This window comes from Amblyomma maculatum, chromosome 10, assembly GCF_055883805.1.
Source record: "Amblyomma maculatum isolate TAMU_Amacu chromosome 10, ASM5588380v1, whole genome shotgun sequence".
Classification (NCBI taxonomy): Eukaryota; Metazoa; Arthropoda; class Arachnida; order Ixodida; family Ixodidae; genus Amblyomma; species Amblyomma maculatum.
This window is the reverse complement of record NC_139353.1, coordinates 171,523,255-171,539,289: the sequence shown is the minus strand read 5'-3', so window position 1 is coordinate 171,539,289 and position 16,035 is coordinate 171,523,255. Positions and strand designations below refer to the sequence as shown.

Here is a 16,035-nt window from a genome sequence, read left to right as displayed (position 1 = left end):
GCTGGCTCGACGGACCGTTAAATCAGATAAATAGCGGTCACAGACTCAGCAGCGTCAATTACGCATGCTCTCGCTCAATGCCAGGAGCATCGTGAATAAAACTGATAGCCTGGAATGTCTGCTTCTTTCATATGACCCTCATATAGTCATCCTTACAGAAACTTGGTTACATGATGGCATCTCTAGTGATACAATTGTTCCAACTGGTTACAAAGTAAACAGGCGTGACCGCTGTTCTCGTGGTGGAGGGGTTGCCGTCATAGTGAAGTCTTCTGTTGCCGTTACTGTATTAGACCAAATACCTGACCACGAAAGCTCATTTTTGAATGTATCTCTTTGGGGCACTTCCTTTCTACTATGTTCAGTTTATCGTCCACCCAACTCTGCAAATTTGTACATTCAAGAACTGTGTGATCACCTGCTGGCAAAGCGTTATTGTAATACCATATATTAACTGGTGATTTCAACCTGCCAAGCGTGAATTGGCCATGTCTGGCTTATGGACAATGTGATGACAATAATACTATCTTGGATATCATGTTAGCTTTGAATTTAGATCAACTGGTTAGAGAACCCACACGTGAGAGAGCCCTTCTTGATTTGTTTTTTGTCAGTGAAATTTTTCCAATGGCTTTTTGAGTGTTGAGCGTGGCATTTCAGGTGATGACTTGTTATCGTTTTGTTGGTCTTATAACTATGAACGGACGTCCGAGAATTTACCACCTGTACGTATTCAAGACTTTAATCGATCAGACGGCACTGCTATAATAGACTACCTACAAACTTCTTTAGTTATTAACGAGAGCGATGATATTCATGTTTTGTGGAATAGGTTTAAAAAATCAATACTTTCTGCTATTGAAACTTTTGTTCCTCTGAAAAAAATAAAACCGTATCGAAGGAATCCTTGGGTCACCCGGGAAATTATACACCTGAAACGCAAAATAAAACGACATCGTAGGCAACTTAAAGCTCCTGCTGCAACCTTTCAAGAATTAAAGCACGCGTTAGAACAAAAGTTAATGATGGCAAAGAACCATTACTACACAGATATTCTTCCTTCATATTTAAATACTAATCCTAGCAGATTTTGGAGGCATCTAAGTAAGAGAAAGGAAGTGATAGAGTGAAAATGGATGAAACCGTGTTACTTCATAGCCAGAAAATTGCGGATTCTTTTAACGATTACTTTCAAAGTGCTTTCACATTGAAACCTGTCCTTACTAAGCCGAAAGAATATACAGATCCTAGTAGTATTCCTTCCATCTCAACTGAAGGCGTATTATCATTACTACGCCAGCTTGACACAAAGAAAGGCTGTGTGGTGGACGGCATTCTAAACGCTTTTTTAAAACTCTATGCTTCACAGATTGCTGAGTATTTAGCCAATACGTTTGCAGTGTCCTTCCGTACAAGCGATTTACCTTTTGACTGGAAAGTAGCACCGTGTAGTGCCTATTCACAAATCAGGTGATAGATCAATACTATCTAATTACCGTCCTGTATCAATAACTAGCAGCTGTTGCAAAATTATAGAACACATTCTGGCGGGTATCGTTAGGAATTTTCTCAGTGACAAAAACATTTTATCACCTTTTCAACATGGATTCCGAAAAGGAATGTCAATAGTTACACAATATATGTCAACTGTTCATGAATTATCCTCTGCTCTTGACAATTCCGGCCAAGTGGACATATTGTTCTTGGATTTTGCCAAGGCCTTCGATACGGTCCCACACAATAAACTTATTCATATATTAGAGCTAACATGTCTTCCACAATATATAGTTCAATGGATAGATGCATACTTGGAAAAGAGCAGTCAGTTTGTTGAGATGAATGGTGCCGTTTCTGAATCACTGTGTGTCACTTCGGGTCTACCGCAGGGAAGCGTGTTGGGTCCATTATTGTTTCTTATATATAAGTGATTTGCCTGATGTTATTCCAAATTCTGTATCCATACGATTATTTGCAGATGGTTGCATAGTGATTAAGCAGATAAGGGAACCTTCTGATCATAGTATTCTTCAAGCCTCTGTGACAGCTATTGACAAATGGTGTGTGGAATGCAGCATGAAACTTAATATCAAGAAAACTGTACTCCTACGTGTAACAAGGAAAAAACAATTAAGCCCATTCATATATTCCCTACACGGCTCCGATATTAAAGAAGTAGCAAGCCATACGTATTTAGGGTTGAAACTTACCAATCAATAATAATAATAATAATAATAATAATACTTTATTCACTTCAATGAAACAATACAGGACGCGGACGCGCCAAAGCCGCAATTGGGCTTATAGGGCGCCGTCCGGCAGCAGCAACAACCTCTGATACCAAATCACAGAATTATTATTATTTTTTTTTTTTTGTGGACGAAAACAGCATGGACTGGTCACCGCATATCTCACACATTTGTTCTTCGGCATTCTCGACGGTCTGCTTCCTAAAACGAAAACTTAATCGCGCCCTCTCTAATATAAAGATTTTGGCCTACAACACATTCATCCGGACTAAGCGCGAGTACGCCATCTATCATTTGGGACACAAAAAAGAACATAACTGCTCTTGAAATGACACAAAGGAAAGCAGTCAGGTTTATTTTCTACAAGTACAGAAGATCTGATTCTCCCACACAGCTGATAGATGAAAGTGACATCCCGCTCCTTTCAGTCCGCCGCAAAATGAACAGAATTTTGTTTTTGCGTAAGATTCTGTTACAGGAAGATAATATTCCATTACCTAACTTTGTCCAACCTTCTACTGCCTGACGAACACGACACACTAGGGAACACATACACGTACACGTCTCTGCCCGTGTTTTTTCGCGCAGTCTAATCATGAATCATGCTGTGCGTGAGAAAGTTTTAAATGCCCGACGTAATGATAACGCCGTTTCGTTCTGAAATGCATTGCGGAGAAACAGCCAGACTTCGCTGCAGTCGGATTTTTTTTTTTTTTTCAATACTCGCAGGCTTGCTTACCGGTGACCGGTTTCTCTTTAAAGCAGCCCCTCGTCATTCCAGTAAGCGTTTTAACCTTCGAGTCTTGAACATTGTGGTTCGGCGCGCATTACATCAGCGTCAGTGTTTGGCAAACTGTTTATTTACGGCTGCCGGGAAAAGTTGGTGGGAAAAGCTTCAAATTTGTTGCGCTGCGATATCATTATAACTGACCGTAATAATCGTGCTGAAGACGGAACTAGAAAATTTGTTAGATACCACTATTAAATTATTTGTTCTACTCTCAACACTCTTTCAGTGCCTATCGATTTGTATTTTTCAATTAATATTTTTTCTGTCAGCTGTGTCTCCATCGTCATCATCACCATCATCAGCCGGACTATACACACTGCAGGGTGGAGGTCTCTCCCATACTCATCTATTTAACCTGGTCCTGTGCTAGCCGCATCCACTTTACCCCTTCGAACTTCTTAACCTCATCTGCCCACTTAACTTTCTGCCGCCCCCTGCTACTCTTTCCTTCCCTTGGAATCTAATTTGTTACCGAAAGTTACAATCGGTTGTCCTCTCTTCGACCTACATGACCTGTCGATGCCCATATTTTCTTGATATCCACTAAAATGTCAGTGACTAGAGTTATTTTTCGGAACCACTCTGCGTACTTTTTATGTCTTAACGTTACACCTGCCGTTTTTCATTCCATAGCGCTCTACGTTGTTTTCAACTTAAGTAGAACCTTTTTCGTTAAACTCCACGTTTCAGCCCCATAGGTGAGTACAGGTAAGATGCAGCTGTTTACACTTTCCGCTTGAGCGATGCCGGTACGCTGCTTGTCATATTATGCGAGTACCTTCCACATGCGCTACATCCCAATCTTATTGTCCTAGTTATTTTCCTTTCATGATCTGGATCTGCGGTTACTACCTGTCCTAAGTAGACATATTCGCCTACTACTTCCTGTGCTTCGCTACCTAACGTAAACTGCTGTTCCTTCCCGAGACTGTTGAACATTATCTTAGTCTTCTGCTTTTTGATTTTCAAGCCCACCTTTCTACTTTTCCTGTCTAGGTCATCAGTCATTATGTGCAGTTCATCCCCCGAGTTGCTTAGCAAGGCAATGTCATCAGCAAAACGCAGATTACTGAGGCATTCTTTATCTACTCTTATCCCTAACTGCTCCCTTTCCAAGTCTCTGAATACTTCCTCTAAACAAGCTGTGAATAGTACTGTGGAGATTGTGTCTCTTTGCCTAACACCTTTCTTTATGGGAATTTTGTTACTTTCTTTATGCAGAACTATGGTTCCTGTGCAGCCACTATATATATCTTCCAGCACTTTCACGTACGGTTCGTCTATCCCCTGATTTCGCAATGCCTGCATCACCGCCGAGGTTTCTACTGACTCAACTGCTTTTTCTTAAATGGATTTATTTTCCTATGGGGTTCCCAATACACTGACAGTATTATGAAGTTTGCCGTGATGCCGCTGGCGCGAAAGTGTTTTCTAAATCTCGAGCATTTTGTGTGCGCTCTTGCCACTGAATGATACGAATAAATATTTTATCGTGGCAACGTGCACTTTTCCTGTGACGTAAGCAAGATGTAGGGGCGACTTTATATTTGTCTAATAGCTCCCTTTGCTGCACATATTGATGATGCTTAAAGTGTTTTTTTACAAGCTACATATGATCTTTATATAACGGAGACTCGTTGAAGGAATGGCATCTGCCAGTGACCATGGGTCCCTCACAGTTGATGAGGGTATTAAAGTACGCTCAGGAAAATATTGGCCAGTGACCTTTTTGACACTTTTAATGAGCCTTCGATGAAACCAGTATCGGTGTAGTAACGTAGTTGGGAAACCTCGCATCTGATAACAGGCGCTTTCATAGCTATAGGCGACAGAACGCTCTAACACAGCGGACACACACAAGATAAAACACAGGCCTATGCAATGCAAGGCACCTTCTTCCACGCAGATTACTTCACTATTCTAGCTCAGAGAGCTTTTATTTGACATTATACGTGATAAATGCGTGTAAAAATAAGAAAAATGAACACTAGCTTATCCGTCAGTGTAAATAAGTTTATTAAAGTTGTTGTCTTTAACTGATTCATTGCTTAAATTAGTAACCAGATAAGTTTGGTTTGAGGAGACAAAACTGAAGTTGGTTCTGAGGTCCCATAATCCGTTACTTTGCTCAGCACAAAAACAAGGCAAATCAACATTTACACTGATTTCAAAAATAACACAACTGTAAAGCATAAAACATTCCTCTACAAATTCACGCAGCTCTTCGCCGGGCGGCTGTCGATAGGAAATTTCCACAAGTCTGTCGCTTGTGTGGGTCCATATTGTGCGAGAACAACGTCAATGCTAGAGTTGTGAGTGACCCCACCCTCTCTTACGAAACTGTTTTCGAGCTCCATCGAGACGCGCTGAGATACAAAGTGTGTTTTTTCAGTCTTTGGCTTCACGACTCTCGGATATATCCCTTATTTCGGGGTCATTTCGTGGTGCTGACTGATGCACTGCAAGACATGTAATCTGGCAAGTGTATTTCCGCTCATGAAATTAAGGCTGCCTGAGCTTCGTTGGATATCCTAAATGGCGACGGAGGCGCAAGCACTTTTTTTCTTTGAACTTGTCAAAGTCGAAGCTGGTTTTCCAACGGTTAGCAAAGACAAGAGCGCTAGTTTCACGAGAGTGCCTTTGCGCTTAAGGAACTTGGCAGTGTGAAGGTGAGATTCGTAATGGATTGCCGTCAGGCCTGTTCTCTGGGCGTGCTTGATCAGAAGAAAACGTTGTGTACAGCAGTAGGCGCTGTAATTACATAAGCAATGGTTGCGATGACATCAGGGGAAGGCACATTTAGGACGCCACAAGAAGACACGTTGCCAACACATCATACCTTTCCTGCCAGGAGCACACTAGCAATTTCATTGTTCACAATCACTTCCCGGTCATCCATTCACAGTCAGTGGTTTACTTCTTTCTACACATTCGGAGTAGTAACGGAGTAAACTCCTGCAAATAGCAAAGCGAAAAAACAAGCGCGCGCCACTGAACGATCCAGAAATCGCACTGTATATAGACATTTACTCTGAAAGAGGGCTTCAACGCTCTCCTGGTCTTCAGACGGTTTGCATGTGCACGCGGTAGGTTGCATGTGCACGCGGCTGAGCACTGCACGTGCTCAGCCACAGACGATGGTTATGTGCAGACTACTTTGCGGCCTTTGAAAAGGCTGCTCTGAAGAGCTTTTTCTTGGAACTTCAGGTGCAGTTATCCACTTTCCCTGAAGTCAGCTTCTTGTATGATGCCTAATTTTCTAAGAAAAAAATAGAAATAGACAAGCTAGGTCCTAATTTAGCCTTGATGGTCGAGCTGAAGATTCTGACGATGTATGAAATCAGCTTTCGACTTTTGCAAGTGGTAAAGCTAACAGTCTACAAAACTGTATAGTACCAGGAGTAAGACACCCAAATGTTTTCTTGACAAACTCCTTCGCCAGCATGTACAAATTTTTTTACGCCTGCAAGGATCAGCTCCACATTTTTACTTTGGGCAAGAATTCTAGTTTGCTGACTTGTGTCAAGCACAATTCTGTTGCTAGGCAGAGTTTACCGAAAAAACAACGTAGTTGACGAACAGCCGACTGAGTGAAATAAAAGAACTACAGGGGGCAACGAAGTGTTCTTGCGATCCTTTATTGGTACCACGTATTATCACAATGTTTTATATGAGTTGAACAGAAACTCACGGCAGTAAGAACATGATGAAAATAAATAAAAATAAATAAAGATCTTTGTTTCGGTAAAGACAAAAGATGAATGCAATAAAACACTATGCTACTTGCATTGATTCAAAGAGGTGACACAGTGACAACATTCATGAGCAATAAATACAAAAATATGTTTTTTTTTTTTTGTGAGTACACTAAGTCACTGGATCTGCCAACAATGTAAAACAATAGTATTTTATTGCCTTCCAGACGAAAAGGAACAAGAAGGCTACGTGACACAGGATATGAGTACATTTTTTCTTTATCTTACAAAAATAATGTTTCTAGAGAAAGTTTCGCATCAGGCTTCAAGAACCTCCGCAAATGTTTAATCGCATTTTTTTTGTTCGCACACTTACTGAGAGTTCTGTCGTGAGTGAAACACAGCTAACCTGAAAGGCAAAGCTCTGGTAGTATTTGCTCGGTAAGAAACTATATGCATATTCTAAGTGAAGAAAAGAATGGCGATTCGTCGCACATTTTCGAACAAAGAAAACAGTAATATAAAATCAGGCTTGACCAGCAAAATGGTCTTGTTCGAAAATTATTTTTTAGCGTTGCAGTCCAATTAATTCTTGACTCTGAACAACATTCTAAGATACTTTGATAAGAAATCTTTCTGGATAAGAGTAGCACGTCAGAGACACTAATCGCTTCAACGGCTTTCGGGGTCTTTGGCAAAATCCTACCTCGTATGTTGGCAACTTACGCGAACAATATCCAACGCAAATACGGGAGACTGTAACAAGAGGTACTTATTAGTTTTACTTTCCGCCAAAAATATACTTTTTTATTTCATTTGTGCGCCGCTGACTTCTTCCTACCCTCTAAAATTGAGGATGCATATGATGCGTTTTGTAACTGAGGTGAGCGCCAGCTCACGCTAGGAGAAGCGCCAACACAGGACAGAGCGAGCACACAACTCAACGCCTTTGTTGTGTTCTCGCTCCGTCCTGTGTTAGCACTGTTCCCAACATGATCGTAAACCAAGAAGCCCAACTCTCCGCTCTTATGAGCACATGCTTATCAAACATAGCGGATTTCTGGCACTATCTCATAGCTGCATTGTTTCCCCAAACTAAATACATACCGCGCCAAGAGGGTAAGTATCGTAGAGTGTGTCTGGCCACTGCCGGTGTTAATACGTGCGATGCACGACCGTTCTCATTCAAGGCAGAAAAAGGGCTCTGACCGCAAAGACATTTTGACAAGAACTGCGAGCATGAAACATGCTTCTTGTAAAATGAGCGCCACACCGAACAGGACTAGTTGCAAGCGGGCCTCATTTCTCGGCTACGACGATGGCATTGCCAGAGGATCCCTAGGCGCGGTGTGGCCAAAACACGGGCAGCTGTCGACCTGCAGCCAATCACGGCCAGCGTGAGGATGCCAACTTGGGCCGCCATCGCGCCCCTGTCACACGGTGTAGTCCAGCAGGCGCTCGCAGTACGCGCGCACCGACTCGGTGCTGTTTCCCGGGTCGTCGAAGCAACACATGCGGTACGCCTTGGAGCTCTTGGTGAGCACGGCGCAGTCCTGGCATCGCTTACGCACGTGCGTGCCCCAGAGGCAGTCGCCAATCTCGTCGTGTCTAAGCGTCACCGGCTGCGCCATTGTGGAGGTGGTGGGCGGAGGTCGACTCCACGCCACCCGCGCGAGGAGCAGCGCGGCCAGCACGATGCAGATGGGCGCCATATGATGCTGCATCTCTCTGCGCACGTGGGAGGGAAAAGGCCATGTCAGTCTCACACATAGCGACAACTACGCTGCAGAGCCGGAAATCTTCGCACAATGGCATCCTTTTTGAAGATCACGTACTACAGTGATGCCCGCTACTTAAGGAAGTTTTGGTTTTACAAAAAGACCCATTTTCAGCGTTAAAAAGTCACAAGAGAGACGACAACTACAACTTCAAGACTATTGCTGGAAAACCAAGTGTAATATTCGAAATATATATGTAAAGTCATTCTCATAGCGTTAGTTATTTTATTTTATCTATACTTCAATGTCAATAAATGCGATGGCAGAGCAGACCTGCTCATCTGGCTGCGGTTTTGGGTGTTTTTGTCCGAGATTTGTAGTGCTCCCTACTTAAATTATATTGGTCTAACCTACATTAAGGGACTGGGCACGCAGTTGCACTTGCGTTCTAGCTGTAGTATATTTTACTTAGGTAATATCTGTGTACTTTCGAATCGTTAAAAGGGATTCGGCGAGCAACGATTGTAGAGAAATACGGAGAATCACCGGTGACATTATGAACCTCAAGCTTTCATCTATGGTATCCCACGAAGCCAAACATTGCAAACATTCCAGTTGTGCTCCACCAGCCACGGTACCTGGTCAACTCCCATTTACAAGCTAGATAAATAAAACGACCACCTTTGATGCTCAGTCAATGTGAAAGCGGGGAGCAAATCATGCGTGAAGCGTGGTTTTCGGTCATTCTGAAAACAGCAAGACATCTTTATAATTTTGTCCCTGCCTACAAGGCGGTCATTGCCTAGTGCACTTCTTTAATGCGTGCTAGCGGTGGTAGCAAACAGGATCTTACAACCTTTTTAATTTGAAGATGGTAAGGCAATGTCCCAGTGAAAATCGTTAATGAGATAGTTACTTGTTAGGGCTTACTTAGGCAGTGTTTCTATGCGAACATCACTTCATTGTTATCATTTGAGATAAACTGCGTATGATTGCGTCGCTACGGGATATGGGGTCATGGATAAATTTCCCTGTACAATATGCAGCGCGAACGAAGAACTCTCGAAGGAAAAAAAAAAGTCCGAAATGTTAAAAAAAGAAACGAACAATGTGGAACGGGACAAACAAGTCTGACGGACCAGAAAGTAGACAAATAAAACGCCGAAAGTTTATTGCTGAGTATAAACACAAAGAATTACGTTGGCTTATTCATTAAGCATTATCCAAAAAAAAGAACAGCGTAAACAAACGGGGTCGAAAGGAATAAACCACAAGAGCAAGCGCTGTCCCCGCTTATTCGCGCAGCTTTTTTTTTTTTTTGATAATGTATCACCAACTCGTCCTCTTAACTATCCTGTTGAATCTCTTTAAGCATGTTCCCAGCACAGCAGGTGAGGCACCGATAGGGAATGTCGCGCAACAACTTGGCACCACCAGCACTCGGAACGCGTTCTTCGACCTAAGCGAACTGTTGACAGGTTATTGAGTGAGCATACCACCCGGGAGAGCGGAGTCCTTGACTCATTCATGAGCGGATACTAGCTGGCTAAAAATGGCGCTCCTCGAATAGCTTCGTGCACGCTTCCGCATGCCCCGGGTTCCGAGGACGCTCTGACGACAGCGCACGCTGCGCCGAGCACGTAGCACGGAAGTGGCGAAAGGAGGAGAAATGCCGAAAAGCAGTTAGGCTATACATCACCGCATTTGAAGGAAAAGCTTTCGCGCTGTAGGGAAAGGCCAAAAATGGAATACAGGCGCCTCCATCCTCAAACCGTGACGTAAAGGCAGTTGTTTCGTCAACGCTGACACGTTAGACAAGTTTTCACACTTCTACCTACTTTAGCAAAGTCGTTTTCGGTGTTGCCGTCACCAGTCTCAATCAAAATGTAGGAGGGCGGGGCAAAACGTGTCATTTTAGAATACACTTTTATCAGCACCAATTCTGCCTTTCCCGGTCGAGCCCGCATTAGTGTAGCCAGAAATGGCTCTCTCGTTTCTGGCTCAATGAACTAAATATTTCCATATGGAAGTGTTTTGAATGATTTTAGTTCAGGCAGCGTCTTAGAACCTTTTGAAAAATAGAATAAATTTAATTGAGTTATAAAAATGGACAAAAATTCGACGCGATATCCTCAGAACGCTTTCTTTTTGATGGCAACCTGCAGAAGTGCGGCCCTCTGTGGCCCCTTATTACTCTCAGGCAACGGCGTTAGGCAATCGCCGACCACGTTTCCAGGATTAACACCTGGGAGAAACCGCTTTCTTCACCACATCCTTCACGGTTCTGACAAGAACCGCACGAAGCTTGGCACTTATATTTGTTGAAGAACCCTTTTTTGCTTTTATTCCGCTGAACCTTGCCACATTTTAAGGAGGAAGACTATAGAATATTGATCGGAAATATATGCGAAAACCTACCTCCTCACGAGAAGCGTGAGGAGAATGGTAATAAATAAGGGGGCAGAAATCAATGTTATTGCTTGAGCGGACATCGCCCATACAGGTGCATGCTTATTAGACTTATTAAGGCTAGAGCAGTTGAAAAATGTTTGGTTAAATTGAGAAAAGCATTCATGTATTTTGTATGAAGGACATCGATCCATGGATATTGGCTGCTCGCGGCTGAGGACGCAGAGCCCAAGAGATCGCAGCATTTGCGGCTGGAAAGTGTTGTTTCATATTTGCCTTTCACCCAACTAATGCGTTTCAGTAATAGCAGACAGAGTTCTTACTTGCGCAAGGTGATTAACTGATACATGGATATTACAGATCCCTCTTTCCTTACATTCGGCTATATATTTGCCACAGCATTTGGGAGTGCGAGGCATATAATTAACTAATTGCCCATCACAGCGTTCATTAGCAGCAAGCTGCACATCTTGACTTCGATGAAAGACGCATGTAATTCCTCAGAAGCCAGTACTCTGACACGCGATGATGTGCTTATCTCCTTTGCTGTGTGCTCGTAATCCGAAACCCCCTTGCCGCGGTGCAAGTCACGTTTGCCTAGTACCTTCGATCCAACATGGCTCCTCCTAGTAAAACAATGACACATCCTGTCTTGCCGGCGACTCGGCCATGAGTGCGCACCAGCCTTTCGCGATGGCTGCGACGACGCTATCCAAGCTTCGTGATGCACCCTGCTAAAACGAAACACCTGCCCGAATAACACGGATGGCCTGAAGGTCAGCTTCTTTGCACTGTATAACCATGATGCGAGAGACAATTTTAACGAGGTATACAGCACGGATGGCCGCTCACTGAGCACAAGTCCTCAGTGCCGTCACTTCAAACTGGGTTCATTTAGTTTAAACTATACTCTTAAAGCTTTAGATATTTCCAACGCTACTCCTTCACAGCGAATAACACATAGCTAACAATGATATTTTAAGAAACGGCCTAGTGAATTAGCATAACGTCTTAATGCATTAGCATAACTACTATTTGGGCACATCGCTGTTCTTTATTTGCGTGGCCCTGTTACCTCGTCAAGTTAGTCCAATCTCCGCCGCGGCGGAGTCTCAGAGTACGCTAAAGCCATACCTATGCAATGAGCATTTTTCTGAGCCACGTGTTACTGCACCACCGAGGTTTGGACGCATTCCGCCCCGACCCCGATCCCATGATCATAGATACTAATCGACCAGGCACCGACCAGTACATCTGTCCACTTGAGAAGCAGCCCCATGTAGGCACACCCATGTGTGACGACAGCTGTCTAGTGACCGCACATAGCTTCAACCGGCGGGGCCTGACCATCTGTTCTTTTTTCTTTGCGGAAATATCATCAGCCGGACTGTACCCACTGCAGGGCAAACGCAAAAGGGCAAAGTAGCACGGTCTTGTGCTACGAGGAAATTCTAGCGATATTTATGTAATATTTGAGCAGCAACTGTAAGAAAGGTGGACTGACAGCTTCGCCGTGAGGCATCATTGATTGTTTTAAGCATTTGCAATTAAACGCCATCACCATAATGAAAAGCCCATCCAAGGTCCTGATATCACTCTTATTTACTGCATTATCCACTTTTTCTCATAATCTCGTAATATATATAGTTCACGTCGATCAAACTTACAAAACAAATTCGCAAGAATGCAATGGAAAGAAGTAACTATCTACGACTTCCGCATTCCGCACTCGCAAGGGTTGCAATGCGCTCGTCGCGTGCTTACCTGTTTTTCTTCCTACGCGTTGCGATTTCTCCTCAAAGGAGCGCCTCGACAAGAGTTATCGCACGACACCGACCGCTGGCCGCTCTGCCCGGATGCCAGCCGTGGAGTGGCTTATGAACGAGGAGACAGCCTCCCTCCCTTCTTGGACGCGTCATAGGTGACGTCTGGCGGGGCGCGCGGTATTGTAATACTTCCAATGGCAGGGAACGCCGCTCGCGTAAGCGGGCCGTCCAAACTCTTGTTTGCCCGTGCTTCGCATACCTCTGACCTGAGCTCACAAAGCGGGCCCTTTTGTTGGGTCGACGGCGCGGCATTAGAAGTGTACAAGCGCCGGTCACTCCTAACGGGACTGCGTAAAGCGCTTGCACTCGAAGGCAGTTTTGAGCGATGCCAATCTTCAGCCGCCAACAACTTCGGAAAGGCGCAGTAAACAGCCGCATTTCTGGCGGTGTCAGTTGCCACGCGACCGGTATTTCCGAGCTCTGGACAGCGTCTCCGCGGGCGGCCTCTTATCTCGGCGTCGCGCAGCATGTACCGCCATTCCGGAACGAAAACAACCGCTCGAGAACGTCACGCTGTCCTTAACCGGCTTTCAAGCTCCGAGCTTATTTTGGGCCGTACGCTATTCTCGCTTCTTAGCTGGCGGTTAAATATATCCTTCAAAAAAAGCAAGACCCCTTGTTTTTCTTACATTGTAGCCAGGGCCGGTGGGAATTCGGTAAGGGCCGTGCTGCGCGCGGTCCCTGACACGGAGCGCGATCAGGTGCCATTCAGTGGTCGCCGCACAATGTCAACGCCATCAGGGGCGCGCGCTTCTCCTCGGATGCGGTTCAGCACTGGGCGCGTCACACTCATTTGGCTGTAGCGCCATTCCAAGTCGAAGAAGCGAGGACAATCATTCGCTTGACAGAAGAACTCTGGAGCGGAACCGCATTGTCGAAGGCAGGACTGACATCGTAAAAAAATAGTCAAGATTCCCAAAGCTTTTCGTAAAAAGCAGGACTGCTACCATACAGACAGTCAAGATTTACAGAGCTATTCTCGAGTAAGAAATGTCCGTGACTACCATGGAAAGCGGAAGTGTATGTGCGTAGCCACACGAGCAGGAGAGGAGGGACAAGGTGCGGGCAGCACCATCTCGACAAGTGATCCCATCGCTTGGAGGCCTACGAGGGAAAACACCAAGAATATCCAGGGTGAATGGGCCTTGGGACAGCACCGTCCCCTTCCCAAGGAGGCATACTTCATACACTCTTATGGAGAAAGTGTTCAAAGTGGAAGGAAAATAACCGATGGGTTTTAAGTGAAAAACAGTGGATTCCAAGGTGAGGCAAAAGTAGGTTGGCTTGTACTGTGTAACGTCTTAAATCGACTGAGATTATGACGCTGTAGTGGAGGGCTTCGGAATTAAGTTTAGATTATCACTCAGCAGAAAGGCGCTTCTATCGAACAGTTGCCGAAATCGGATCATATGTCCTTCGGTTCAGCATTCGACCATCCTAACCACCGATCGTCCAAAATTAGAGGGGGGGTCGCATGATTTCAACAAGTCCTCGGATACGTATAAGATGGTAAGGTAATAACACCTGGCACAGACCAGGTTACTTAGTGGGAAGGGCAGTTGTCCAGCAAGGTACATAATTAGTCTCATAATGACGACCTCCGTAGCGTATAACAAGCCACGCAGCTGCAAGAACTGTCTCAAATCGCTTTGTTGTTTTATCAATCTTCGAGCACGTATTTGTAGTATGGCATCCTTACCGTGCTCGCTGCAATGACTACTACACCGAACTTTCGATTGCGGCAGTCGCGTTTTGATGGAGGCGCAATAGTGCAACGTCACTGGGCGTTAACGGGAAACTTCCATGTTTTCTGACCGTTCGCATCGTGTTCAAAATTTGCACTGCATATTCTCCTCAGTTGCCTCCTCATTTTGATGAAATTTCATGGCAGTTTAATGATCTGCAACGCAGCAAATTATGTTAGAACCTGTGTAAGCTTGGGGACTGGTGCGAACAGCGTTGGATGCAAATTGTCTTTCAAGAAACAGTATCATTGTCAATAACAAGAAAAAAGAGCCAGTTGTCCTACTGCTATCTATTCAGCCAGTTTCGCCTGCCAAATACTTAGGCCTAAAAACTAAAAATGGCCTCACTTAGGACAAGCACGTGAATCAAATATCCACCAAAGCATTTGCTTAAAAATGCCCGTCAAGATGGAAGGATACCGTACGCTTGTTCGGCCCGTTCTAGAGTACGGATCCCTTCTATGCCACCTTTATAGCATATTACTAAGGCATTTTGCAGATTTATTCCATCCGATTATCGTATGTTCTTTTCCGTGACACCTGTGTTGACCAAACTCAAGTTAGAGGTTGTGCGAAAACAGATCGCCAGACTCAAGTTTTTTTGCATGATGTACAGTAACAAAGTTGACCTACCGCGCGATAAATATATTTGTCAACCATCACTCAGGACTACTAGGTTAAACTATTGCCTAATAATAAGCCCTTAATTTGCCAGGACAAAATTACTTACAATGATCTTTCAAGTGAGAATATCGTGTGTCCGACATCGAATTGAGGTGTTCACGCAGACGAATACTTATGCACCGACGCGTTTCACCTATGTATACCTTATTGCATGATGGTGGAATTTCGTACACGACAGCGCAGGCGCAATCTACTAATCTCGACCTATGAGAAACATGGTATTCAAACGGGTTATTCTTCTTTTGCTTTTCCTGGCGGTTACAGATAGCGCAGCAGAGCCCGCCCAACTTATGCGGCGCCGAAAAAACAACATTAACTTCGAATCACCCTGCTACATTTTTTTAAATGTTATGTGCAATCTTATGCATGTATGGAATCACTGCTAGTTTTTTCTTCTGTGCGCTGTTCCTTATTCTAACCGGAAAATCCTTCCTAATCATCCGCAAAAGCTTTTCACATGTTGCCGAAATAACCAAATCCAGGAATCCTGCAGTTTTTAGCCTACGAACCTGTAGCAATACACTATCAGGAATGCAATGAATTCATGAGCTCAGCAAGCTTGAGCGAATGCAAGTACTAGCAATTCCATTTTTTACAATTTTTCAGTGTCCAGAAGAATAGCTTAACACCTGCTTTTGGGACCTCGGGGGGTACATGAAACATAAGTGGTCGCGTTTGAAAAATAGTTTTATGCTCACAAACTGGAGGGTATCGTTCGACGGCACTTCAAAAGTGAAAGACAAACCTTTTGCACACTCCCGAAACAGCATTAAGACGTCCACCATTCTCATGTTGAAGTTGTCTTTTTCCATTAGAACTAAAAAATCGTCAACTTATCGGAAAATACGTATCACCAAACCATCGACATGTTTACTAATTTGTCTATAAACTTCACCCCAAAAAATATTGCTCAACACAGGCA

The 16,035-nt window shown here is 44.1% G+C and overlaps 1 protein-coding gene across 1 annotated transcript; it reads right to left on the bottom strand.

Moving 5' to 3' along the window:
- Positions 1–6,343: 6,343 nt before the first annotated feature.
- On the bottom strand, positions 6,344–13,059 carry LOC146177946 (uncharacterized). The gene is made up of 2 exons (XM_084580669.1): positions 12,623–13,059; positions 6,344–8,459 (listed from the first exon to the last, which is right to left on the bottom strand). Exon 2 carries the CDS (start codon positions 8,453–8,455, stop codon positions 8,165–8,167), a length of 291 nt encoding a protein of 96 aa, XP_084436795.1. The 5' UTR covers positions 8,456–8,459; positions 12,623–13,059; the 3' UTR covers positions 6,344–8,164.
- Positions 13,060–16,035: the final 2,976 nt, after the last annotated feature.